The sequence below is a fragment of the Calonectris borealis genome, chromosome 11 (assembly GCF_964195595.1).
Source record: "Calonectris borealis chromosome 11, bCalBor7.hap1.2, whole genome shotgun sequence".
Classification (NCBI taxonomy): Eukaryota; Metazoa; Chordata; class Aves; order Procellariiformes; family Procellariidae; genus Calonectris; species Calonectris borealis.
In genome coordinates this window covers 623295-648754 of record NC_134322.1, presented here as the reverse complement: position 1 = coordinate 648754, position 25460 = coordinate 623295, and the positions used below count along the sequence as shown (strand labels likewise).

General features: G+C 61.7%; 1 protein-coding gene across 2 annotated transcripts in view; it reads right to left on the bottom strand.

Annotated features, from left to right (window-relative positions):
- RASGRF1 (Ras protein specific guanine nucleotide releasing factor 1) overlaps positions 1–25114 on the bottom strand; it is a 43923-nt gene extending 18809 nt beyond the window's left edge. Inside the window, exons 1-10 of one of the 2 annotated variants that reach the window (XM_075159643.1) lie at positions 24753–25114; positions 11670–11776; positions 10611–10758; positions 7183–7275; positions 5749–6002; positions 3832–3911; positions 3152–3345; positions 2538–2647; positions 1090–1208; positions 356–516 (exon numbers count right to left, since the gene is read on the bottom strand). In XM_075159643.1, the coding sequence (XP_075015744.1) occupies positions 356–516; positions 1090–1208; positions 2538–2647; positions 3152–3345; positions 3832–3911; positions 5749–6002; positions 7183–7275; positions 10611–10758; positions 11670–11776; positions 24753–25028 (1542 nt within the window). In that variant the 5' untranslated portion in view covers positions 25029–25114. The remainder of the gene's footprint in view (positions 1–355; positions 517–1089; positions 1209–2537; positions 2648–3151; positions 3346–3831; positions 3912–5748; positions 6003–7182; positions 7276–10610; positions 10759–11669; positions 11777–24752) is intronic. The other variant, XM_075159644.1, reaches the window with a different exon arrangement.
- Between the last annotated feature and the right edge of the window lie 346 nt (positions 25115–25460).

Sequence of the window (25460 nt, the reverse complement as noted above, 5' to 3'; positions counted from 1 at the left end):
TCTCACTGAATAGATTGTCAAGGTTTCTGCTGCAAATCAGGATAACTTATTTTATGGAGAACTTGCAATTTCCCGTCTTTGCCCGTGACTCAGCTCCGCACGTCACTGACAAGGCGTCTGGACCACGCGAAATAAATTCGCCCGCCCGCTTGCTCCCAGCCGGCAGCCCGGGAGGCTGCAGCTGGGGGGCAAGGTGGCCCCTGGACCCCCGGTGTCACCAGCACGGGCTGCAGCAGTGCCGGCCCCTGCCCCCTCCCTCTGCACGAGCCCCCGCCCCAGCACCCCAGGGAGCAGCACCAGCTCCGCGCCCAGCAGCGCCGGACCCTTGGCTGGGGGCCGCCGAGCCCCCCCGCACCTTGGTGAGATGCAGCTTGCCTCCCGAGCCCCTGGTGCAGATGATCAAGTGCTTGGAGAAGAGGAAGCACTGCCGCTCGCCCTCCTTCTTCAGCGAGAGGGAGCCCAGCCGCCCCCGCGTGATCTTCCCTTTCTCCGACATCGGCACTTGGATGAGGGACCCTGCGGAGGGGAGAGACCCGTCCCTGGCATCGCAGTGGGGGCAGCTTTGAGGGCACCGTCCCTGGGAGCGGGGCACCGCTGCGTGCCCGGAGCGGGGCAGTGGCAAGCGCGTCCCCAAGCGCCAGGGCTGGGACCGGCAGCGGCCCCGTGAGCCACCAGCTGTGCGGGTTATTGGGGCCCAGAGGCCGGGCGGGCACTGGCCATGGCCCCCAGCCCACCCTTGCACCCACAGCGTGTGGGTGCTCCTCCGGGACCGAGCGCGCCCTCCGGGACCCACTGAGCCCTCCGGGACCGACCCAGCATCCGAGGTCAGGATGCGTCCCACCACTTCTCTGGTGACAGGAAATCAGTAACAGCTGAAACGCACGTTCTGCTCCGTGATGCAATAAAACGCAGTGCCGAGACTGTCTGAAAGCATGGCGCTTTGGAGCAGAGGAAATTCAGAAATGGGTTGTATTTTTAAAGGTCACAGCTCACCAGACCACGCTGCGGAGGGACGCGGTGCGGGGGGACGGGGGCTGCAGGGCTTTGTGTTAACCGCGGAGGGGAGGGACGGCGACACAAACACGGTACCTTGTCTTACGAAAGTCTGGCTGGTGTCCAGCAGAATTTCACACCCTTCAATAATCATCCTCTCTATCGCCAGATTTTTTCGAATATTTTCAGTCTCACTCACTTCATCATGCATTATCCTGAAGGAGGGAGAAGGGAAAATTGGAGCTCGGATGAGATTTGCACTTTTCCCAGCAGATGCCTTTTAACGGACTGGAGGGGCTGCACTAGGTAAGACCAAACCAAAGGAGCATGGAGGGAATTACAGCAGTCATCTGTGTCTATACGGACCCGGGAGCTCAGGGGGTAACCTACACATCAGCCTGGACTGTACCTCCAGATTTGTACATATTGAAACACGAGTGCTTCCTACTTGGAAATCACAGAATTCGGATTTAGTGACGGAGAGATCCCCCCTGTCACCAGCCCTCTCCAACATCCCTGCTCCTCGAGGAGTGGGAAGAGGGATGGAAACTCTTTACGGATCGCCTCGGGACCGAGCAGCGCCGGCGGGTTTGGCGCCATCGCAATGTGGGACACACAGAACGCTTCGGTCCGTGGCGTGCGGAGGGAAAGGATCGGAAACGGGGGATCGCGGCTGATCCCCGGGTGCTGGTTGCGGAGGCCTCGGAGGCCCTCGGCCCCTTCCCGCGGGGCAGCCCCAGCAGCACCCAGCAGCACCCAGCAGCACCCAGCAGCACCCAGCAGCACAGCCGCGCGGGCAGAGGAGGCAGAGCCAGGCCCTGGGAGCCGCCCAGCCCCCCAAAACTCGTGTTTCATCATTAAGGAGGCCTGGAAAACGCAGCCCCCGGCAGAAGCAGCCGGGCTCCCGTCCCGCCGGCCCAGGGGCGGATTTGCACGGGAGGGCAGGAGATGGCACTGGAACGTCTCAGCCTTCGAAACACAGAGGACGAGGGCAACGGGAGGGCAGGTCCCGGCTAAAACAGCGCGGGGCACCGTTGGCGCGGGGCTTTGCTTGCTGCCTGCGCCCGAGCAGAGGCAGGGTGCGTGGGAGGACCCGGGCGAGCTCCCCACGCCGCCTCCCACAGCACCCGCTGCACGAGCAGGCCGATCTCCCCGGGCCAACGGCTCACGAGGGGCTTCATCCTTGTCAGGGATGGCCAACGGGCTCCGAGCGAACCGAGGACTGAGCTTCTCCTGCGTCCCAGCCCAGCGGGACAGCACAGCCCCTCCGTCACCACCTCCACCGGGTTCACCCTGCGGGTGCTGTACGAACACCCAGGCCAGCCCGGTCCCACCGGCACTGCACCCTCTCCAAACCCTGTGGCTCCGGGTCTGCCCCAGCCCCTCTCCCTGCCCCGCAGAAGGACAGCACACCGCGCCGGCAGCCCGGCCAAGAGCCCCTCCACCAGCCCGAACTGCCCGGGTGCGAGAGCTGCGCCCGGTCCCGCAGCTCCGGCCACCAGGACAGGCAGGGACAGGCAGGGACGGGCAGTGCTGGGTCTGACCTGGACAGCTCTTCCAGCTTGGACTTGGCGTAATCCAGGCTGTTCCTCTCCACGTGCTCGTGGGGGGTGTGAGCCAGCAGCTCGTGCAGCGTCAGGATGTACCTGGGGATCTGCGGCACAACGGACCAGAGCGGGGAATCAGCGACGGCGCAGTGCGGGCGGGCTGGAGGGGGCACCGAGGACTGTGGGTGCCCACCCTGCGCTGCTCCTGGAGCTGCCATGGCCTCAGACCCCCTGATCTGGGAGGTTATGAAAGCTTCACAGCTCTTCGTGCTAAAACTTAATGAAGTTAAGTGAGTTAAGGGGGACCGGTGTGGGGTTTTGCCCAGACTCCGCTGTGCCCCATCCATGTCCCAGCAGCACAGGGTAACCGGGAAGCCGGCAGCTTCACCCAGAGAGCCCTCCCCAGCACCGACGAGCCCAGCAATGGCCTGAGCAGGTCCCAGGAGCAGCGTGGGACCACGCGGGGTCCAGCCCCAGGCCATCTTCACCCAGGCTTTGCCTCCCCACCACCCAGTGCCTGCTGTGGGGCTGGAGTTCGCAGCGCTCAGCCTGTCCCTCGCCACCAGCGCTGTGGTGGCATCCCCTGGGCCGATCCCGGCACCAGCGGTCACCTGGAACATGGGGTAGGTCAGGAAGGTCTCCAGGGTCCTCTCCTCGCAGTCAGGCTTGGCCTCGTAGTGCTTCAGCAGCTTGTCAAAGTCCCGGTTCTGCTTGCAGTGCGCCAGGATCTGCAGGCTGTACTGGTGGTTCCTCACGAACTCCTGGTAGATGTTCAGCATGGGCAGCAGGATGTCGAACAAGTCGGCTGCGAGCAGAGAGGCGGTGGGGAGGTGGGTGCGCCGGTCCGGCCCGCGCCCTGGGGTCCCGGCACAGCCCCCCTGGCTCACCACTCTCCTCGCCCCCAGGTCCCACCCAGGGCACCCCTGGGGCCTCGTGCTGCTTGTGCAAGCCCCAGGTCTGCCCAGTTTGGGTTTTAAAGACACCCTGGCGAGCCAGCCGAGGGGCTAATCGGACACAGCAACGCTCTTCAGCATCACCTCTCCTCTGCATGGTCCAGCCCACCCCTTCCACCGCCCGGCAGACCCGGGAACGCAGGAATTGGGTTTCTCCACTTTTTTGCTCAGGTCCTCGCCTCCGTGACCGACATGAACAAGTGACATGCCGTGCAATGCATTTCACTGCTGCTGTCGGTTAGCAAAACGCCTGTAAAGTTGCACTGGGAGGAGGAGCGCGGGCTCGGCTCCACCAGCGAGCAGGAAGGAAACGCGGCGAGGAGGCAGCACGCACTCACCCAGCACGAGCGTCGGCCAGCTGGATATCCTTGCCTTCAGGCCTTGGTAAAAGATTTGGTGCAAAAACATGATCGTTTCACTGAAAGATAAACCAAGGGGTGAAAAGAGAGATGAACAAGTGACAAATAATGAGTAATTATATGAAATACCAGCCGAGAGGGGGAGCGGGGGAGCCCTCGGACTGGCTGGAGAGGTGGCTGCACAAGGTGGGGTGCAGAGAGGGTCCCCAGAGCTGCGCAGCGAATGGTGGACGAGGGCAGAACAGGAGAGGGAGGAACCAAGCAGCCCAAAGCTCCCCTCAGAAGTCAACCCCAAAATGCAGGGGAGCCCAGACGCCCCTTCCTGCAGGGAATGAGCCGCCCCCGCTCCAGCCCGGCCCCGCAGAGCGGCACTGGCAGGGGGGGCGAAAGTGCCATCGGCTCCCCCGCGCCCAGCACCCGCTGTCCGACGCTGTGCACACCCCGTCCCCGTTGGCTGCAGGCTGGGAGCTAATTAGGATTCCCCTTTGCCATCGGTTCTGCTCCCCTCAGGAAACCGTTGTCTTCAGCAGGTACCTGTCCCCTCGCTGAGGCACGGGATTTGTTCGATCTCCAGCAGTGGATAAATCACCTTCACCTTCTCCTGGCCAGGCAGCTCTGCCTCCGCCCTGCCCGGCCATGCCCCACGCTCTCCAGCCCTGCCTGACCGCTCCCGCTGCCCGCCGGGCCAGGCAGAGCAGGCAAGGGCCAAAGCCTTTGCCGAGGAGGGCGCGATGCCGGGCAGAGCTGTGCCGAGCCGGGGCAGCCCCGCTCCCGCGGGCGGGCGATGCTCGGCGGGGGTGCAGCCCTTCGAGACACCCGTCTGCCTCCCTGCCCCGACGCTGCTGCCCACCCAGGGCACCCCTGCTCTCCCCAGCCTCGGCAGGACAGGGTGCTCCTGGCTGGAGCTCTGAGCTGGCCCCGGGTCCTCCGCTGTTCATTCTCCAAGAGGCCCCACGGCGAGGGACCTCCTTCAGGCCACGGAGACGAGAGAAGGCAGAGGAGGGGTGCTTGCGAGCGCTCACTCTGCCTGTGCTGGCCCCAGCCAAGGCGCTGGCTTCACACAAGCCCAGATGTGGGGGAAAACTGGAATTTGGGTTCCACAGTTCGGGTCCATCTCTGCTGGCACCCCACGCAGCCCGGGGAGCTCACGGCAGCAGCAGCAGCAAGGGCCACGGAGAGGGGCAGGAGCGAACGCCAGGAGCTGTGAGCGCTGCTCCCAGAGCTGCTCCCCTCGGCGAGGGACGGGTGGCTGGCAGGGCCGGCTGCTAGGACTTGCCGCTGGTGACAGCACCGTCCGTGGGACGGAGTCGTTGCCATTAAACCTGGCGTATGCTGCTGACACACTCGGCATCACCGTGGCCTGGCTGGGGTCAGTGAGCACCACCTCCCACCCCCGCCAGCGCCTGGGCACGGCCACTCTCGGCACACTTTGCAGCGGCTGTGACCCTATGTCGCAGCTGCAGGAGGGGCTACGCCTGCCCCCTCCATACCATGTCCTGTGAGAGCTGCATCATCCCCGCTTCGCTCATCCATCGCTACCTATGGGCTGCTATTGATGCCAAAGGACAGCGTCCTCCCCACTGCCAGAGCCAGGACCTCGTACGGACGGGCTCCTGGCAGCCCCGACCCGCTACCGAGGCCCTGGAGCACCAGCCCCTGTGGCACCTCCTCGTGTCGGTGCTGAGCACTCAGCAGGCTGCTTGTGCAGGTGTCCCATGGGGACGGTGAGCTTCCATCCATGGCTTTGGGGGCCAGGCTGCAAGCTCCCGGGGAGCCCCCTGGCACCGAGCGCCCCAACACCCATTCCCGGGGGAGGGCAGTGGGCTGTGGACACCACGCCTGCCCAGAGGCTGTCGGATCCGTCGGGATGCTGCAGAGCTCTTGGAGCCCGCTCACCTGTTGAGGAATATGCTGCTGACGTCGTCGTGCGTGATGGGAGGCTTCTTGGAGCTGGCCGCCATCCGCAGCGGCCGCAGGAAGTTGTTGACGAGGATGTGGAGCTGCTGGACATACTCGGCCTCCGCCTCCAGCATGCTGAAGACGACCTGGTTCCTCTTGCGCATGCTGTCGGCGTGGGGGGACCTGATGTAGTCCTGGATGATCGTCTTCCACTTCCTCCGGCACAGCCAGCCCCGCAGGAAGCTCTGCACCTGCCGAGGGAGCAGCGGCCGCGTTAGGGTCCGGGCTGACGAGCCCCGCGCTCGGCACAGTCAGGGGCCACAGCTCTGCAGCGAGGCTTCCCTGGCTCCGTGCTGAGGTGTGCACGATGGTGCCTGTTACTGGTGCTGCTCTGAATCCTCCCGGCTGGGAAATGAACAATAACTCATTTAAATGCGCTTTCCTATTGCAGGCAATGTCCTCTTTTCCCTTTTACAGAGATGTATGGAAGAATCCTACGAGAACAAGGATCCCGTGTTAACTCCTGACCTCCCCCGGCACAGCCACGACGTGGGTGTGCGGGTACAGAGACCCCCAGCCTGCCTGCTGCTTAGCGCTACCCAGCACCCCAGCATCGCCCGGCGGACTGGGGCACCAAAGCCCCCCTGGAGCCAGCACCTGTCTGGGCACCCAAACGCGCAGAGATGTACTGAGACACCTGGAAAAGCTTCCAACCCTTCCTCATGTGAATGAGCATCCGCAGCACATCCTGCTCCGTGCCCAGAGCTCCGTCCGTGCGTGCGGCCGCTGCCTGCCGCCCCAAGCCCGCGGCGTTCAATCCCACGTTGCCTGCACGGGGCAGCGGGCGCCCGGGGCTGGCGGAGGCTTTCCCGGGGGTCAGGTGAGGTCGGGCAGCGCCGGTCCCCTCCGCGGCACCGTGGGGAGGCCGGGGCACCTCCGCGCTTGCCGGGCTCAGGGAATCGCCTGCGGGAGCAGGGCGCACGGCAAGCAGTGTCTGCTGGCGAGTGCGGCTTGTTCTCCCCAAGAGCACTTTATTCGGAGCAGATTTCCTCATGGGGTCTATTGCTCCCTGCAGGAACGCTGCTGGGCGGTGGCTTTTTCCTCGCAAGAATAAAAGACGTAACCGCAGCCGCGGGAGGAGCAAGATGTAAGAGGTGCTGTTTGTGCGTGAGCCGGCAGGGACGCCTTGCTCACCCAGGGAAAGCGGCGAGTGCCCCGCAGAGCAAACACAACCAACAGAAGGGTTTCCAGTTTTGCAAAACACATTTTCCTCCTAAAAAAACCCCGTTAGCAGAGGCACCTCCTCAGACAGCTCCCCCAGGCCACCCGCTCCGCCAGCCCCCACGGAGCACGCCTGCCGCGCCGCCACGAGCACCGGGCCCCCACGAGCGCCGGCTCCGGCCCCCGCGCCGCTCACCCGCCACCACCCACCTTCTTGATTTTCTTGATGTCGCTGTCGTCGTCGCTGGGCGCGCTGGTCTGGCCGGCCTGGATGCGCTCGTGGTCCTTGAGCAGGGAGGCGATCTGCGGGCACAGGGGGGGCGTGAGCGGCCGCCCCGGCACATCCCGGCACGTCCCGGGAGCTGAGGACAAACCCTGCTGCCCCGCAGTGCTGGGGAATGGCACACGCCTCCAGCTTAACTACGGACACAGGGACATATCGTGCCGATTCTCTTAACGGGAGATCAGTAGATGGAGCTGATGAAGAAACGCCGCGGAGCCGTCAAGGCATCCCCAGCACCCACCGCACATGCCGCGGAGACGGGGACCTGGAAATCCTGCTGGGTACCCAACGCAAACCGCATCCCTCTTTCCTAAGAAAGCCTTCACGGGCGAGTCGTTAAAAAACGAGTTGGAAAGAAAATGGCAGAAAAATCTCAAGTCATTTGCATCCTAAAACTTGCAGTCAGGGACAAACTCTCGCGCAGTCACAGCTTTCCAACACAAATTGGAATCTCATTAGCTTCAAGCATTTGAATTTTTACTGTTTCTCGCCGTACTTTTTCTCACTCCTCTGTCCCTGCCCCCACCGCTGCGACCGTTTACAACGCTACAGGAAAGGGTAGGAAAACAGAAAATGCACTATTCAGAAAATGAAAATTAGGAAAAATGTGATTTGAATATAGGAAATAATAAAAATCAGAGGACAACTTTGAAAGGGTACTTTCCAAGAAGTTTTGGAGAGAAAGAAGTTGAGATCTTTTCTGTTGGAGCCTCTGCTTCCCAGCGATGCTGGGAACTGACAGCGGCAGTAACTGCAATACCCGCCAGCGCGTGTCGGTTTTTTGGTGTCTGGACTGTTAGGAGGGAAAGCAAAGTAAAGGATGAGAGGAGACGGCTGCTGGGGCAGAAGCTGCTTCTGTTGCCCAGCCACAGCCTGGGAAGAGGAGATGACTTCCACAAAATCTGAACCATAACAACGAGCTGTGTGTTTTCACACCAAAAGAAGCTAAAAAATGCTGTGGTCAATGCGGTCACCATCTCCGAACGAAGCTCAAGAGCCGCCTCTCGGGGTCGAGCTCTCCCAAAGAGACCCGACCCCCCCCGCGCTCAGCGTGGCGGCATTTCCCCAAAGCCTCTCACTGCCAGGCGCCGGGAGGGAGGGCGCAGGGCTGGGGACGAGCCCCAGCCCGCCGGCCCCGCTCGTGCCGCTGGTGCGACCCGGCCGCGGCTCAGAGGGGCCCAGCTCAGCCCTGCTCCCAGCACCGCCGTGCCCAGCGCCGCCGGCCTCAGCAGGAGCAGGAACGTGCCGGAGAAAGTGCCCGCGGGCTCACAGGCACCGACTCAGCTCCTACGCACTCCATAGGTTTCACCCCGTTTTACTACATGGGATTAGATTTTAGAAGAGATTTTAGAGATTTTTTCCTCTCCCTGTGCTTTCCTACGGCGCCTCAAGTCACCAAACATCCCCTGCATCCCCTCTGCATTTAAGTGTTTGAGAGCACCGAAGCCGTTCTCCGAGCCGGCTCCGGGCGCATCTCGGCCAGGACCCTGGAGCAGGTTTGCCGGTGCCATTTTGTTTTGTTTTTTTTTTTAAATTGAGTAAGCAAAATTTGCACATTAGAGTAGAAGCTGATTATTTGATCTCTGCTTCAAAGCATGTCGAAGAGTCAAAAAAACCCAAACCAATGCAAGGTAAAATCAAATGTACCCAGGCACAGGGGACGGGACGGGCTGCAGCTCTGCCAGGCGTCTCTGATCCCGACCCCTCAGCTAATTTCAGGGTTCACAACGCATCTCCCACCTCCCCCGACCAAAAGCTCATTGGGATGCTCGCCGTCCCGCTGCCGCCACTCGCCTCCCCTGCCCCTTGCGCCGGCCACGCTCCCAGGGGAGCGGAGCTCGCCCCGACTCGGAGGCTGGACCGGACCCGGGGAGCTCCCGGCCGGTGCCGGACCGGGGCTCCAGGAGAAACCCCCCCGCACCGAGCGGGTGCCACGGGCTGCGGCCGGGGCGGTTTTGGGGCTGATCCTGTTCTGTTGGAGAGCACAAATTCAGCAGTGCCGAAACCACTCCTGGGAAAGGCTCGCGGCTCCGCAGTCCCCAAGACTAAAAGCAGCCTTCAGCGTACTGCCTGCCCCGGCTCGTGGTTGGGGATTGCTATTGACCTGCACTTTTTAACTCGAATATTAAAAATATAAGCAAAACACCACGATAAGGACATGTCAACCCGCTCCTGCCCTCGCCGCCTCTCCAATTGCCTCCTTCATGGCAGTTTTGAGATTTGGACTGACTCGGGGTCGATGTCTCAGCCCAGCCGGCAGCAGGACCTGCTCCCGGCTGCCTCCACCATGAAGCCGCTGCCCGACCCTCCCTGCCAGACACGCAGAGGGGGCCGGTGGCAGCACGGCTTTGGGGTGCCCCACGCCCACCAGCCCCGCTGCCCGCCGCACCACCGGCACCAACACCCACCAGCAGCTGAAACCCAGGCGGCGAGAGGGTACCCAGGGCCGGCTGCAGCCCTGCAACGCGGGCGGCCAGGCAGCACAGGGCATACCCACACCTCCGAGCATCCTCTTCACCTTACAGACGCCAGCTTCCCTCGGCATCATCTGCTGAGTCATTTTTGCATTTTGTTCCTTTGTCTGCCATAACCCGCATCGTGTCACCCTTCCTACTACCCAACGCCGCAAATGCTGAACAGCAAACTGCTGTGAGAGCTTCTGGGACAAGCTAGGGGCAACAGGTTTTATGGGCTGCTCTCATTGCAGAGACGCTCCCTTCTCAGCGAGGTGTCTGTTTTGTTTATAGCACCAGGCAGGTTAATTCCCTGAGGTACTCGGTTATGCAGCTTGCAGCTGGCACAGGTTCCCTCCCGAGGCCACAGACGCCTCTTCCCCTTTTCGGTTATTCCTCCAGCTTTGCATCGCCTGGCAGATGTCACCACCAGGCACGCAGCACGCAGAGGGGTCTAATCAAGGTAACTGGGATGAAAATAAGGAAGGCGAAATGGCAAGATAGGGAGTCTCCATCCCTCCGCTAATACCTACTCCTGAACCCAAGGGACCGGCTCGCCAGCCCGTTCCCCAGCGCTCGTTGCTGGAGCAAACCCTTCCCTGCCGTGGCAGCATCCCAGGGCCGAGGACCACGCCGAGCCCCACAGACGCACCATGCCGGGGCGGCACAGCCGCAGCCACTCGCTGCACGACTCCTGCAAGAAAAACCTCCAACGAAGGCGATGCCCTCGCCCCTCTCTGCAAGAGAAGGGGCCAGCCCGATGTCGTTAAAACAAGCATAAGTACGCCGGCTGCAACGTCCTCCAGTCCCTGCCAGCGCGGCGATGCCGCCCGCCCGCCCGCAGCCCGCGGGTCACCCTGGGGAGCGGCAGCGCATCCGCGGGACGACGCTGGGCTCTTCACCTCGGCCTTCAGGCGCTCGATCTCGATCTCCCCGTCCTCGATCTGCTGGCGGAGTTGCTTGGCAACAGTCTTCTCCGTTTCCACAATCTGCAGGAGATGGAGGTACTTCTGCATCAGCGCCTCGTGCTCCGTCGCCAGGTTCCTGTAGCTGCAGGCAGACACGGCCGTGAGCACCCCTCTTCCCGCGGCCCCGCCGCCACGGCCCCCCCGGGACGTGCACGCACAATTAGGTGTCTGCACGCTGCGGTTTGCTGGGGAGGCTTCTCCTTCCCAGCTGCCTACGTGCTGCCCTTGGCCCTCGGCTTGGGGTACCCGCAGGGTAAACGAACTGGGAGACGGCTCTCGCTGTTTGGGATGCTGCTACTCAGAACTTGGAGAGGACTCGGGTTCCTCACGAGGGCGCAAACAGAAAAGGTAACGCAAATTTTAAGGAAATGGTAGGAAACAAAAAAAACCCCATGGCCAAACGTCTCTTACCTGCCATGTCCCGAAAGTTTAATAAGAAGGAGGGCACTTGTGGCACAAGCTCTTACGAACATCTGCTCTCATTAAGGTGCTGGAGCAGATGATATTTCTCTAATCTGCTGCATACAACACTCATCTGCCCCCCTTCTCGCTGCCAGCCCCGCACCCTCCTTTGCTGGACACGCAGCTGTGCCGTGCCGGCTCCCGACCTCTCTCCCCTGGGCAAGAAGTGGGCTGCGCTAGCATTCCACGAGCCTGGAAAAACCTCCTTCTGACCATTTTTGCTATTCCAGATAAAACCCCTGCCGACGGCCTTTGAACCCGATGGCGAATCAGGCATCCCTCCGGCACCAGGCTGGGACAGGCAGCGCCAGCCTGCCAGGTTGGCCGCCCTGCACGGGACGGGGACAGGCAGGCACGGGGCTGGGTGGGACGTGTCTGAGCGCAGCCTCCTGCGCAGCATGAGGGTCCCCAGCACGGGGCTGGGGGTCAAAAGTGCTCTGCTCCGCCTGCCAGCAGCGCCTGCAGCCGCCCTCGGGCACGGCTTCGCCTCCGACACCCCCGTCCCGGGTCTGGGCTGGCGGAGGGCGATACCTGGCGTGAGCTATGGCTGCCACCCACTCGTCGCAGTCCTTGGCATCCTCAGTCCTCAGCTCCAGGGTCTTCTGGTTCTCGTGGTTGAAATTAACGGTGAAGTAATGCTGCGGGAGCAAACAGAGGGCGAGGTTACCGCTCGCTCGCACAGGGCCATTAGAAAAGTGCTTTGTGATCAACCACAGGTCGCTTAATATAAACGAAAATTTTTGCAATACCAGGAGCCCAGCCGAGACGTGCTGCCCTCAGCGCTCTGGGAAAAGCTGCTCCTTGCCGGCGAGGCAGCGCAGCCGTGCCGCGGGTGAGGACGGGGCTGAGAAACGCTCCGAGGGGAAATCCCGCTGGGCAAACTCCGGGCTTCAGATAAACCTAAAACCACCGAGCTAGGGAGGCTGCAGGCCTGAGCCTGCGGCGATCGCCCTGGGGACAGCCCTCACCTGGGACAGGGGCGGATGAGCAAGGGTGTTTAGCCGGACCCCGCACCAGGCTGCCTGCATCCCTGCCTGCGCAGGCAGCGAGCACCCTCAGACACCAAAACGAAGCCCTGCTGCTGCCTGGGGCTTGACGTTGAGCCGAGCCCCGGTCCCACGTGCTCGCACCACTCGAGCCGGGAGGCTCTGATGGGCAACGGTGCGATAGGACTCGGCGCAGGACTATATTTAGCCTCCCTTGACATTTACAGTATTTGTGCTAATTGTGCGCGGTGGCAGCCCGCCTCGGCTGGGGTTTGTGCTGCTCCTGTGCTTCCCTGCAGTCTCCTAGGAAACAGGTACCACGCTGCAGTGCCGGATACCGCCCGGAATAACCGGGCTAAAACAAAACCCGCTAGAAAAAGCTCATCCTGACATTATCTGCTCCTCTGTTAGGTTTAACGAGGGATCTGAATTAACAGGTATCTCAGCCAAAAAAACCCCAAACCCAACCTGCAGCAGCCACTTGCTCCCTGGCCTGAACCCCGCTGCTCCCCAGGACGGCAGGCAGCAGCCGGCTGCGCCCGCAGACCCTGGCGCACCACGAAAACACAGACGGGCACCGCAACGCAGGCAGGAGCTCGCGTGGGAACCTGCCCCGACGCGGGGCTGCAGGCAGGGACGGGCAGCGGGGTGCTGCACCGGGGCGAGGCTGGCACTCACCCAGTACAGCCGGCTGGCCCAGCACCGTCACCGCGCCTGTGCTGAGCACTGGGGGTACTGCTCACCACGCCTCCCCAAAACAGGGCTACATCTCCCGCCCCTACCCCTACCTGCACTGCTCCCAGCTCTCCCCTGTCCTCCTCTTCCCTGGGCATCCTTACTCTCGTCCCCCTCCCATCCCTAATCAGGCCCAGGGGTGTTAAGGAGACCTCCAGATGGATGCAGGAGGCTCTCAGTGAAACCGGGACGCAGGGCAGCCGAGGCGCAGCCGGTCGCGGTTCCCGGGTGATGCCAGTGCAGGCAGCACGGACAGACGGACACCCAGCTCCCCCACCCAGCACCATGCCCACCCAGGGCTTGTGTCTCACTGGGCGACAGCCTGAGAAACACCCTCTGAGCCTCCTCAGCCCGTCCGGGTCCTGCAGAGGAGGAGAAGGGGGAGCCCGGGGACCCCGCGCTGCCCTGGGGCCACGCCAGAGCCCTCCTTCAGAAACAGCTCTTTTGCCTTCGGGGGGCAACTGGTTGTTCCTGTGCGTAACTCCTGTACTTCTGTCCAGGATCCTTTAGGTGCAATATCTTTTTATTGCTGATCCTGCAGACAAGTTTTCTCCTTATGGAGCCTTCTCCATGGTAAAACACGCCATTGTCCATCTCCCACCCCTTCCCCAACCGCCGCGGCCAGGCTTGCGAGAGCTGTGGCAGCCGGGCTGGCACCTCGCCTCTGGCTGCGGGACACGTCTGGAACTGCATCAGCTCCACAGCCCTTTGCTTCTCATCCCTTTTCTTCTCCCTCCCACCCCCAAAGGCTTTTATTGGCAACAAGACGTCTCTGATAGAAAATTCACCAGAAATTTTTGGTCTCTGAAACTGGGCGGGTAGTTATGCCTCTCTGCTGTATGCCCACCTCTCTTACCTCCCTTCCCTTGCAAAGAGCATTAAAAAGAGCTCGTCAGATTGACGAGTCTGGAAATCCTCCCCCTTAAACACCGACTCAGGAACATCACCAGCCGTGCCAGGGCACTGCCAAGCACTCGCCCCCAGCCCCGTGTCCTGGCCGCAGGGACGCGAGGGCTGGGAAAGCCCTTTCTCGGCCCCGGTGCCCCCGTGAGCTCCCGGTGCCGCGGGAACAAACCGCCCCAACGCCGCGGCGTGTGCATTCACCGCCCAACCTCCACCGACGCCAACGGCCGGAGCGTGGCTGAGTCCCCGCAGGACCCGAAACAGGGGGAGATGCCTCTGTGGCTCCCCGAAACCGGTCCCTGGCCAGGAGGGGATGGGATGGCAAGCCCTGGGCTGCCCCTCCCGGGCGCTGTGGGTCCTGTGGGGGAAGCGGGGGACGATGCAGCACCCGCGTGTGCTCCCATGGGCGAGCGCAGCCGCTCAGAGCCCTGCGCCCACAGGCGGGACCAGGCATCGTGCCCGGTTAGAGCACCCTGACCTCACCCAGGGCCCTCTGGAAAAGCAGCACCTCGCACAGCTTTGGGACTTGTCGGATTTTAAAATAAGAGGTGGCAGAGCCCGCGGCAGGGACCGGGGACCGGGGCAGGGGCCCGGGACAGGCGCCCACCCTGCCTCTCCCCTGCTTCGCCCACCAGCTCCATTGAGGCACCTCCCCGACACACCAGCGCCAAAAGCGTTTTGTCAGACGGCTTCTGGCCCATCTAATTTAAACCCAGAAACTTCTGAAGGTTTTGCAAATGGCAGTTTCAACGCTGTCAGCAGCGGAGCCAGACAATGTGGGGCCAAAAGCTCGGTCCCCGTTCGCTCCCGACCGCTGCTCCATGTACAATTAAAAGCTGGTTCCTGCGAGCACACGCGCCGCAGCTCCCCGTGTCATTCTGATTTATCCCCACACAATACCCAGGAAGTGCAGCGTGCTTGAAAGGAGGAAGTTATTTTATATTTGAATAATAAAACTCCCACCACCTTTTATCTCCACCTAAATTATGATCCTTCTCTGTTATCGCAGTGACACATCAAACTCGACAGCCCGGGAGCGTTTCCCGCGGCCCTCGCTGTGCTGGGGGACAAGGCTCGGTGGCAGCGCGGCCCCGGCCGGGCAGCGGGACAGACGCACAGACAGGACCAGCACCGGGAGAGCAGGGGGCAGCAGGATCAGCCCCCGCCTCCAGCGCCGCCCCACGGTGAGCTGCTGGGCACCCCTGCCCCGTGCAGAGCACGAACTACCGCAGCTTGAGTTTGCTGCTTCTCACACCCGTTTTTTGCTCATTTGAAGACCTCATTAACTCACAGCCACAGAGGCACTGACACCCTTCCTGAAACCACCTCTCACTCTGCTTCCTGACAAACTAAGCAGATGCAATTTCTTAAGTCCCTCATTATGGGGCATTTTCCAGCCTCCCCCATGTCCCTGGTGCCTTCTGAGCACCCGCTGCGGGATGCGCAGCCCCCCGCACAGTGGGACGCGCGGCCCCCAGCCCCTGGCACTGCGGGGGGTTTATTTCAGGAAACCCCAGGGGGACACAGCAGTTCTGCCTGAAAGAACAACACGGGAGCATTTCAGGTCACAAAGTGAAACGGGGAAAAAACCACCCGGGGCCAGCTGCAGCCCCACGACTATTGCCCGGCTTTTCCCAGGCCCTGCCTGCTGCAGGGCAGGGCGGGTGCTGGACACCACGGGGGCAGTTACTGAAGCCCCTGACGGGCAGAGACCCCCTGGCTCGAGGGGACCCAGCCTGTGATGCCAGAGACCCCGGGGCCTCTCCTCTCTCCCACCCTAACTCAGGCTCATGGCAAACCAAGCGCTCAGAGGCTGCTCTGGCCCCGGAGCTTTTCATGCGGGGAAGACACGGCACATCCCCGGCAGCCGGCAGGAGCCGAATCCACCCTGCAGACCCCGAACCGCCAAGGCTCACCGGGAGACGGTTGCAAGCGTTTCTCAGTGGAGGCAAGCAACGTCTTCTGCTTCAGCCTCGGCCTCAGAAACTCCAGCGTTTCACAGTAATTCCGTTGGAGGCAGCCACCAACACGGAGCGCTGCCGTGAGAGGTGTTGGGCACCCGCAGCTTGAGAGGTTGCTCCTGGGCTGCCCCGGCCGGCTCCGCTCACGGGTGGCCCAGCTGGGAGGGACCTGGCCCGGCACCCACCGCGGTGGAGGACCCCTGAGCCCACTCCTGAAACTGTGCTCCCTCTGTCACTTTTTCTGCAAAAAATGCCTGGCGCCGGCTTGGCTATTTTTACTGAGGGGAGAGTACAATAACAAAATGCTGCTCAGAGCTATTTCTGCTTCCAGAACCTCAACAAACAACTTTGAATTAATGAAGGAGACTACCTGAGTGATTAATGTGCAGGGACTATCTCCCCAGAAATGTCCTCCCACCCGGCACCGTTAGTGCAGCGATGGCTCTGCCCTGCTGCTGCGTCCAGTGCCGGAGAAGCAAAACCTCCTGCATGGGGTGTGCACCCCCAGACATGGGTCCCTGCGGCCCCGGGACACGGGTCCCTGTGCACGGCAAGACATGAGTCCCCAGTGACCCCACGATGCGCGTCCCTGCACACCCCAAGATGCGTTTTGCCCGCTCCCGTGCCTGTGTCCATCTGACGCCCGTTCCCACCTGCGGTGGCTGCGACAGTCGGGCTCCTCCATCCTCCACAGCCTCGATAAAAGCCAACGAGATGATTACAGAGAGCGCGTTTTCCATTGTGCTTTGGGGGTTCCCACTCTGGGGTCTTGCTGGGACACAGATCCCCGTGTCCCACGGCCACGACAAGATGCCACGCGGTGTTTCTGCAGGGGCGAGCTCCTGCAGGGCTCCACATTGCAGGGAGCCGGGCTGCTCACCGGGCTCACGGCACACCGTGCCAGCGGCTGCACCAGCATCCCCCCCGCGCCCCCGCTGTGCCTGGCTGAGAGCTGCCCCGCCCTCCCGCGCCTGCTCCCCGCGGCGGAGCCGCACGTGCCGGGGCTTCGGTTCCCCAACGCCCGGCTGGCCAGCGCCGTCCCGCTCTGCCCACGCAGACCCCACTGGTGCCCGGCCGTCGGCTCAGGGTCCAGAGGGAACGCACGGAGCTACGAGACCGCCCTGGTCTGCCACACCGGGAGGCTGCTCCCACCTCCCCTACCACAGCCACCAGCACACCAAGAGCTCCCACGCCCCAGGACACCGGGAGCAAAGGGCTGGTGTCGCGGGACCCTCGGGCAGGCACCGACACCGCGGCACCGGGGACAAAACAGCAAATTTTCCGGTTTGTCGGAGTAAAGCCAGCGAAGGGCAAAGCAGAGCCAGGCCTGCCATAAGCAAACCCGCTGCGGCTGGTCCAGCTAAGCTCCTGAAGGGCTTTACTTTGCTTCTTGCCTTCTATTAAGTAAACACATAAATAAATTCAAGTAAGCTTTAAAATGACGCATTATTTCCAAAATAGAAAATCAACGTATTCCAGAATTTTTTTAAATTTGGAGCAGGGCGTTTTCCGGCCCGAACAACTTGCCAGACCGCTCTGGATGTCGTGACCGACACGGCCGGGCTTTTCCTGCAGAGCCACGCGGGTCACAGACGGTGCCCGCCTCTGATGAAGGGGCCGGCGTGAGAGCGGGGGGACCGAGACAGAAACAGCAACACTGCCTGCGCAGAAGCGGTGACCGTCACCCTTTCCCGCACAAAGCGGTTTTGTTGTGCCATCACAGGGGCCTTTCCGCCCTGCGGCAGATGCCCCCCGCCCTCCCTCCGCAGTGGGGACGCTCCCTGCCGCGCCGGGGACGCGCGTGCCCTCCATCCGCCCGTGCAGATAGGTGTGCGGCCGCTGTTCATGAAGCTGATGGTTATTGCAGCTGACAGAAAGGGCAAGGGAGGAGAATTTTCCTGCTCTGGATGGATGAGTCTGAAAATCCACAGCCAGCAATGGCAGCTTTTAACTTCCCTGACCTACATAGCATGTGCTCTGGGAAGACAGGACCTGGGACTGGGACGGAGGAGATGGGTGGCCGGGCAGCTCATTTGCTTGCTGACAATAAGAAAAAATCCCAGAAGCAGAAATTCGTGTCCTCTGCTTCAGGACAGACCATAAGGATGCTCACACCCGGGCACTAGAGCTGAGCACCAGCCGAGATGGGTGGGCGTCACCCACGAGCGGGGCAAACAGCAAGCAGGGGACCCTCTGCAGCGGGAGGCTTCACCCCATGTGAACCCCACCCTAAGTCTTGGGCAGAAACATTTGTAAAAAAAAAAAAAAAAAAGATAATTTTTCCGCTCTCTGGCACATTATCCAGCAATAATCCAGCCTGCGTGGTACGGGCACCGTGAGCAGCCCCCCGCTCACGGCTTGGAAATACAGGCTTGGCATCACTCTATACAGTAATTAATAAAGGAACCAGCGGCATACCAAAGTCCTAACCCTGGGTATGTCGGACATTCACACCTCTGCCAGACTGTACATATGAATCGCCATTGCTATAATGACTCTACACCTTCGTATTTGCAATAAATCTGCAAAATGTGTATGTGCAGCTGAGAAAGTGTGCCTGAGGCTGCTGAGCTGGTGGCACTGGGCTGGGGGAAGGCTTCTTTCCTCTCTCCTGCTTCTTTAACAGATCTCACAAATCCTTTGGATGTGAATGTGTGAAAAAAGGGGACGGACTGTCATCACGTTTAAATAATCTCCAAATTTACGAGTAGTTCAGGTTTAGGTTCACAAATTGTGATTTATGTTCACAAAATCAGATTGCATGTAAATACGTTTAGGTTTCTGAGCTGCTGGTATGAGCTACTGCTGCGTTCAGCCCATTGCAGAAAGCCTGGCTAAAAGTACATAAGTTTAGGAAAAAAGTTTTAATTTAAAGTTTATAAAAATCCAACGGGACAACAGGCCGGCAAAGACCCTCGTGAGCAAATCGAGGTGAATTAAGGTGATGAGAAGAGCCAAACAGCTTAAGCCAAGAGATCTCTTAATCAGAAGTGGTCCATATATTTAAAAAAAAAAAATCGTATTGAAAAATGACCTTTTAAACTTTTTAATACCATCTCCTTTTCCAGATTTCTTTGTTTTACAGGTGAAAATGCTCTCGGCCTTTTTGCTTTATCAGAAACCAACCTCTACCAACTCCCAGTCTTTGGCAGCCAAAATATTCCAATGCCTATTTTACTACTTCATCTCTGAGTTTGGATGCACAAAGCCACTTTTTCTCAAGCATCCAACAACCAGCAGCTTCTCCGACAGGACTCCCGCTGCCCCAGAGCCGCTCGAGCACCCAGCTGCGGACTTTGGAAGCTGGAGCTCAAGTACCCGAGACATTGATGCCAAACTTTACTCCAGACCTGGAAAACCTGGGGAAGGTGTTTAACGCCTGCGCTGGGGCTTGGGACAGGCGATCGTTTACTGCTGAGCACGCGACAGCCCAACGTACCTGGACGCCGTCCACAACCTCGGGGGCGGCACCGGGACACGCACTTTGCACTCGTGATGATGTGCAGAAGGCAGCTACCAATTACGGTGGATCTCAGCCTTTTGGAAAACCATTGGGAAACGTTAAAAAAGCCCATAGCCCTGACCACCAGTGGTGCATGAGCACGTTTAACGTACACACCTTGCTTGGTTCCCGTGTACTGCAAACACCGGTTTGCCCAGTCGGTGCCGCCAGCGGAGCGGCCGGGGCCGCAGCCGGCCCTTGGCGACAGCAACGAGCACAACCTCAGCCGCGGCTCCCGGCTCCAACCTGCCCGCACCCCCTTCAGCTCTCGTCGTGTGTACTGCTGGGGGAACAGTTCATTCCACGACTTTAGCTCCTTTGTTCACAGAACACCTGTAAGGAGGCAATGTTGTTCCAAAATTGCCTTATTTGGATTTATATGACAAATTTGGGGAACAGTTTTTCATGCTATGACAACGCCAGTTCCCGCAGAGGCAAGGTGTCCTGCGCTCAGACTCGGCTGTAATCACTTCATCGCGATCAGTCACACAGATCACACCACGTTACCCTGTCCTTTGAATAAGCATCATGTGAATAATCAGAAAGATGGCAATCAGGCAGCAGCACGCGCAGACTGATACCCCGAAGAAAAACCAGACTTTTCTAGAAGACGAGGAGCGCGTTACCCTCCTGTGCAAAGCATGTTTTGCACAGACTCGGCTGCGGCTGGATGCACGGCTAACGCAGGATTTCCGTGCAGCACGGGATCGCTCGCTGCCTCCAGGCAGCCCTGTCGCACCAACCGGCGCCTGCTGATGTTGCTTCGCTGCGTGGGTCCTCTGCTGCTGCTCCCACTCATCCAGACCGCGGCCCGTGGCCCGGATAACCCCGGCCGGCTGGGCACTTAGCAGAGGTGCCGAGGAGGGGAACCCACTATCTGTGACTCCCCTGGCTGTTGGTGGAAAGAGCCAGGGGGTCCCGGGGGGCACAGGCCACTCGTCATTGCCACGGGGGCTGGGACGGCAGCACCCAGCAAAGGCACCTGCATCCAGCGCCGGAGGAGAAGGTCCAGGCAAACGCCCGGCAGCTCTGGAAGGGCCATTGCCACCCTCGTCTGCAGAGGGACCAGCAGCGGGCGCCTGCCCAGTCCACCTGCAGAGCGAGACTGCGTTGTCCCTGGCTCACCCACCGCAGCCCTTCCCGAGGGTACCGGCAGCTCTGCCCAGAGAACCCCCCGTGCAGGGGCAGGCGCAGCTGGATCCCGAGGCCCGGGCTGCTGCACTCCCGGAGAGCTGCCCCAGCTCTCCTGCCGCCAGGGACGGCTCCGTCAGCGGGGCCTGGGGCTCGGCTCCGAGAGAGCCGGAGCTGCCGGGCTGGCTGGGGCTGCTGCAGGCACCCGACACCCCGTGAGGACAGGCATCCCCGAGGCACCCAAGCATCCCCCAGCTCCGCTTCCCTCCAGCTCTTCCAGTGTCTCAGGGACGGGTGCCACCGGACAGGGTGCCCTCAGGGACTGCGCTTTGTCTCTGCTCGGCACCCGCTACTCTTTGTGCTGCCGGTGCTGAGAAGAGACGTGGCTTTCTCATGCCCTCCTTAGCTGTGCAGGGAAACGAGCAGGACGGGGGCTGGACACACTCCAGGGAGATGGAAGACAAACCCCTTCCCCGTCGTGCTGGTGGGAACCATTTCCACAAGCCTTCTCCCATCCCACTGGGAGACCACAGCCACACGTGCCCACCCACCAACCACTCGTCCTCAGCTTTGCACTGTGGTACAAAATGCTTCCTTGAGTCTCCCCTGCCCCCTGACAGCACGGACAATAAATGTTACACCCACCCCTGGCAAGCGCTTCAGAGATGGGGAAGAAAATCTCCTGCCATCGGCTGTGTGTTCACAGGAGCAGCCCAGGCTTTGTGGGGACAAAAAGACTCATGGCTCCAGAGAGCTTCCGACTTTCAAGTCAAGGGTTTCGCACAGTGCTACCACTTGACTCGGCATCGTGTTGGCTCCCGCCTGAGGCACAGAGGGCTGCTGGTTAAGAATAGCTCATGGCACCAGGGTACGGGTCTGCAAATCCGCCTCAAGATCCACGGAGCAAACCCAGCCAGGATTCCCGCTGCCCGACTCGCGCGATGGAGAGCCCTCACCCCACACCGCGGCCTTCCCGGTCCTGAGCACATGGCCGCGAGGTCGCGGACAGATCAGCTCCGGACCTCCGCGCCTGCCCAGCTCCTTCACCGGGATCTCACTTTGGCTGCGCCCCACCAGCAGTCCTGCCCGGGGCACCTCGCGTCCTGCCTGCCCTCCCCTGCGACGCAGCACGGACCCGGGGGGTCTCTCATGGCCCCTTCCACCAAGAGGCAGGAGATGTGACCATGTGAAAGCACATCCCAGCACCTCACCCTGGGGGTCCCAGGGGTGGCGTGGCCCAGACACCACAGCAGAATGAAAGGGAGGGTTCGCCCCCCGCCCCAGCCCCGCCGGGCGCGCGCCCATCGCGCCGCCGACACCACTGCCCCGAGCAGCCCAAACGCCAACCTCCCTGCCCGAGCCGGGCAGCGCAGGTGCACCCAGCAGACCCTGCCTGCGGGCCACAGCCTGAAGCCCACCCAACAATAAAGTATCTTCCAAATCAAACTGGTTTGAAGAAAATTTCATTTGCGGAAAAATGCAAGAAAAACAGAAAAGAAAGTTTCTAGAAGTATCCAAATCCCCTCTCCAGTGTTTCAGTTTTTCAAACAACTTTGCTCCTTTATTCTTATGTGTACACACTAAAAATACACTGCATTCCCAGCAAAAAAATGTTCCACCGAAGCGAAATACGTGAACTTTAAAAAAGAGGGGATTTTGAAAGACCCACCTTTTAAAAGTCCTCCTTTGTGGAGAATTTGAAACCTTTCAGGCTTTACTCCAGTGAAGAAGTAATCTAAACCTGAAACTCCTCTGCTGCAGGGAATAATGTCCTCACAGCTCCAGTTGAAGCTGCCCGGATAGATAAATACCTTCAGAAAACAATTAATGGTGATCACGGGCAATGCTAGAAATTTCCTCGGCACCTTCCTTTCAAAGGAAGACCTGGCGATGCTGAGCCCAGCTCGGTACCAGGTGAGCTGGAAGAAAACGTTGTATCTGGTTTGCAGAACTCGGACACCTTCCCCTCAGAGACCTGCCAGCTTTGCATGCCATTTGCTTGCTTGCACCCTCCTGCACAGACCGTGCTGCAGATCTGCACCATAAATACTCTACTGCTTATCTCATCTGGTACGCCATTAATTAGTTTGCAAAGCAGTGGGCATTCAAGTGCTTGAGCACCTTCATTTAAATATGTCCTGATGAATTATACAAAATTATGAGCCAGACACTGAACCTTGGTAAATCGGTGCAGATCAGCGGCCTGGTAAATATTTGGTGTGGCAGGATCTCACTGCACCGTGACAGCAGCCCCTCATTTACACTGAGGATGAATCCTCCAGGTGCATTTTGAAACAGAAAGGGGCTGTGACATCCTCCCCTTAATGTTTACCTGGTGGAAAATCCCTCCTGCACAAACACGAGGAATCAGAACCTGGCGAGCAAGCTTCATTTAAACCTGGCTAGCAAGCTCCATTGAAGCCGAACCAGGAAGACGCAACAACATCTATTACACTGCTACCTAAAGGGACACAGCTGACAAAACAGGACAGCGGCGTGACCCCCTTGCAGACACAGACCCTTCCTTGCTGCTATAGCCAACCGTGCGGTACACTGGAGGCTGCTCCAGTGCAAGAGCCAGGACTGCGAGGAGGCACGGTTGCTGCAAAAAAACAGTATTTTGATCTGAACAGGGAAATATTCCTGTGATCCCTGCTGGGAGTGAGGAGACGTGCCACAGAGCGGTGGTGCTGCACTGCCTCGCTCTTGTGGCAGGGCTTTTTGGAGTGCTAAGCGTGCCATGATTAGCCAGAGGCAATTAAGGGGCTTACTTCCTTCCAGCCGGCCCCTTGCCTCAGGCGGGTGCCCACGGGGCCTGTCCTGCGGTCTGCCAGCAGTGCTCAGCACCACCTTCCTGGGAGCCTGCTTAAGCAGAAATTATGCAAGACCTGCAGAGCTGGACCCAAAATGCATGGTGCCTCCTGCAAGCAGCCAGCCTGGGCTGCCAGCGCCAGGAAAATCACCCCCGCTCCTCCCCGCGAGGGGCTTCCCGCTGCCCTCTGCAACACGGGCACCCAACTGGGTGTGTGCGGCTGCACTCCACGCACAGCGGTCGAGGGGTGAACTCAACCGCAACGGGCTCCTCTCCACGTTCATGAGACTGGAGGTGATTTTGGAAGCTATGGCAGCGATGGACAGGGATTTGCACCCCCAGGCTGGAAGCCAGTCCTTCGTCCCCCCCAACCCGGCACCAACCCCTTCCCTGCCTGGCTGCTCAGCCGCACCCCGAGCTCCAGCAAACCACACCAGACAAACAAGCCAGAGGTTACCAGCATCATACGCCGCGCTGCTCGGTGCCACCCTGCCCACCTGGGTAACACACAGCCAGGGGAGAGAAACCCACCGCCGGGCCCGCCGGGGGCTATAGTCCCTGCGGCTGGGTCCCCAGGCACTGCCGGGGGGCACCCGGATTCTCCCAGGGCCTCGCGAGGGCTTGGCTGTTTCAGCACTGTTCCAGCCGCAGACGTTAGCATCTGGCGAGGAGCGCTGCAGCCAAGCACCAGCCCTGCATGCGGCGTGGGGGGCCCCCGGCCCCGCTTCTCCCCACCGCCCCGGGAGGGGATGCACGGCGTGTCCAGCCGGGTCTGTGACAGGAGCACAAACCGCACGTGCGGGGAGCAGGAACGGGGTGAAATCCTGGTGAAAACAAGGCCCTGCGCCCCCCCGGCGCTCAGCACCCTACACCCATCGCCCAGGCTGTCCGCGCCATGGGGCAGGTGCGGGTTTGCCCCCCAGCACCGTGGCAAACCCCGGGGGGTGCACACGGGGGGACACACGGGGGCTGCACCAGGCCGGGAAATACCGAAGCTGAATGGCCGAGCCACAGCGTGGACGGAGCAACCCCACGGGAGCCCCGGGGGCCGCGGGGCCCTCCACGCCCCGCCGCGGTCACTGCCCCAAAACCTCGGCCGGGGCGAGGCGGGGCGGCGGGCGCGGGGGCCGGGCCGGCAGGGCCGCCCCGCGAACACGCGTGGGGCTCCGCTGCGCAAAGCGCGGCCCGCGGCCGCCGGGGGGCGCCCCGCGCTGCAGCCCCGCCGCCAATTACCGGCGCCTAATTAGCCGCGATGGGGGGGGGGTCCGGGCAGAGCCCGACACCCCCACGATGAACTCACCCGCTGCCCCGGGGTGCGCTGGCAGCGCGGCCGGGGGGCCGGCACTGCGACCCCGGGGAGCATCCCCCCCTCCCCCGGCACAGGCCAGCCTCATCGCCCGCCCCGGCCACGCGTGGGGCAGGTCCCGGGCGCCGGCGGGAGCCCCGGGGAACGGGGCTGCGTGCGCGGGGCGGGGAGCGCGGGGCCGGGGCCGGGACCCCCGCGGGGGCGGCCCCGGGGCATCATCCCCCTCCGACAGCGGCCGGGGCAGGGGGGCGCCGGCCCCGGGCCCCCGTCGCGCCCACCTGCTTCTCCAGGGAGTCCTTGGCCGAGAGGGAGGGCTTGGGGGAGGGCGCCCGGTCGCAGACGCAGCCCTCGAGCAGGTAGAGCCCCGAGGGCCGGGAGCTGGAGTCGGTCTCGAAGTAGAAGAGCATGTTCTGCAGCAGCGCGAACCACTTGGTGTGCCATTTTGTGTTGTCGGAGCTCCGCTTGCTCAGGTAGCCCTTCCTGGCGCCGTCCTTCTTCGCCAGCAGCCCCAGGTAGGTGACGTGCCCGTCATTGAGCCGCATCCCCTTCTGCATCTTGGTGGGCACCGCCAGCTCCTCACATGGTCCCCGCCGGGCGGCCGGCGGGCGGGTCCCTGGCGAGCAGCCGCAGCCCCCGCGCCCGCATCAGCGGCGCCCGCTGCCCCCGGAGAGCCGGCGGCCGCCGCGGCGGCTCATGCCGCGGCCGAGCCCCGCCGCCCTGCCCGCGCAGCGCTCGCCTCCCGCGGCGCCGGCGGCGGCGGCTCTGCCGGGGGAGCGCCGCGTCCCGGAGCCGCGTCTCCCGCAGACGGGCGAGTCATGTGATGCCGGAGCCGGCGGCGGCACCGGGAGCCCGTCAGCGCCGGCCCGCGCCGCGCCGAGCCGCGCCGCGCCGGGCTGGCCCTGCCCTGCCGCCGGCTGCGGGGGCGGCCGCGCCGCGCTCCCCGGGGCCGCGCCCCGGGCCGCGGGATGCCGGGGGCGCCCCGCCCG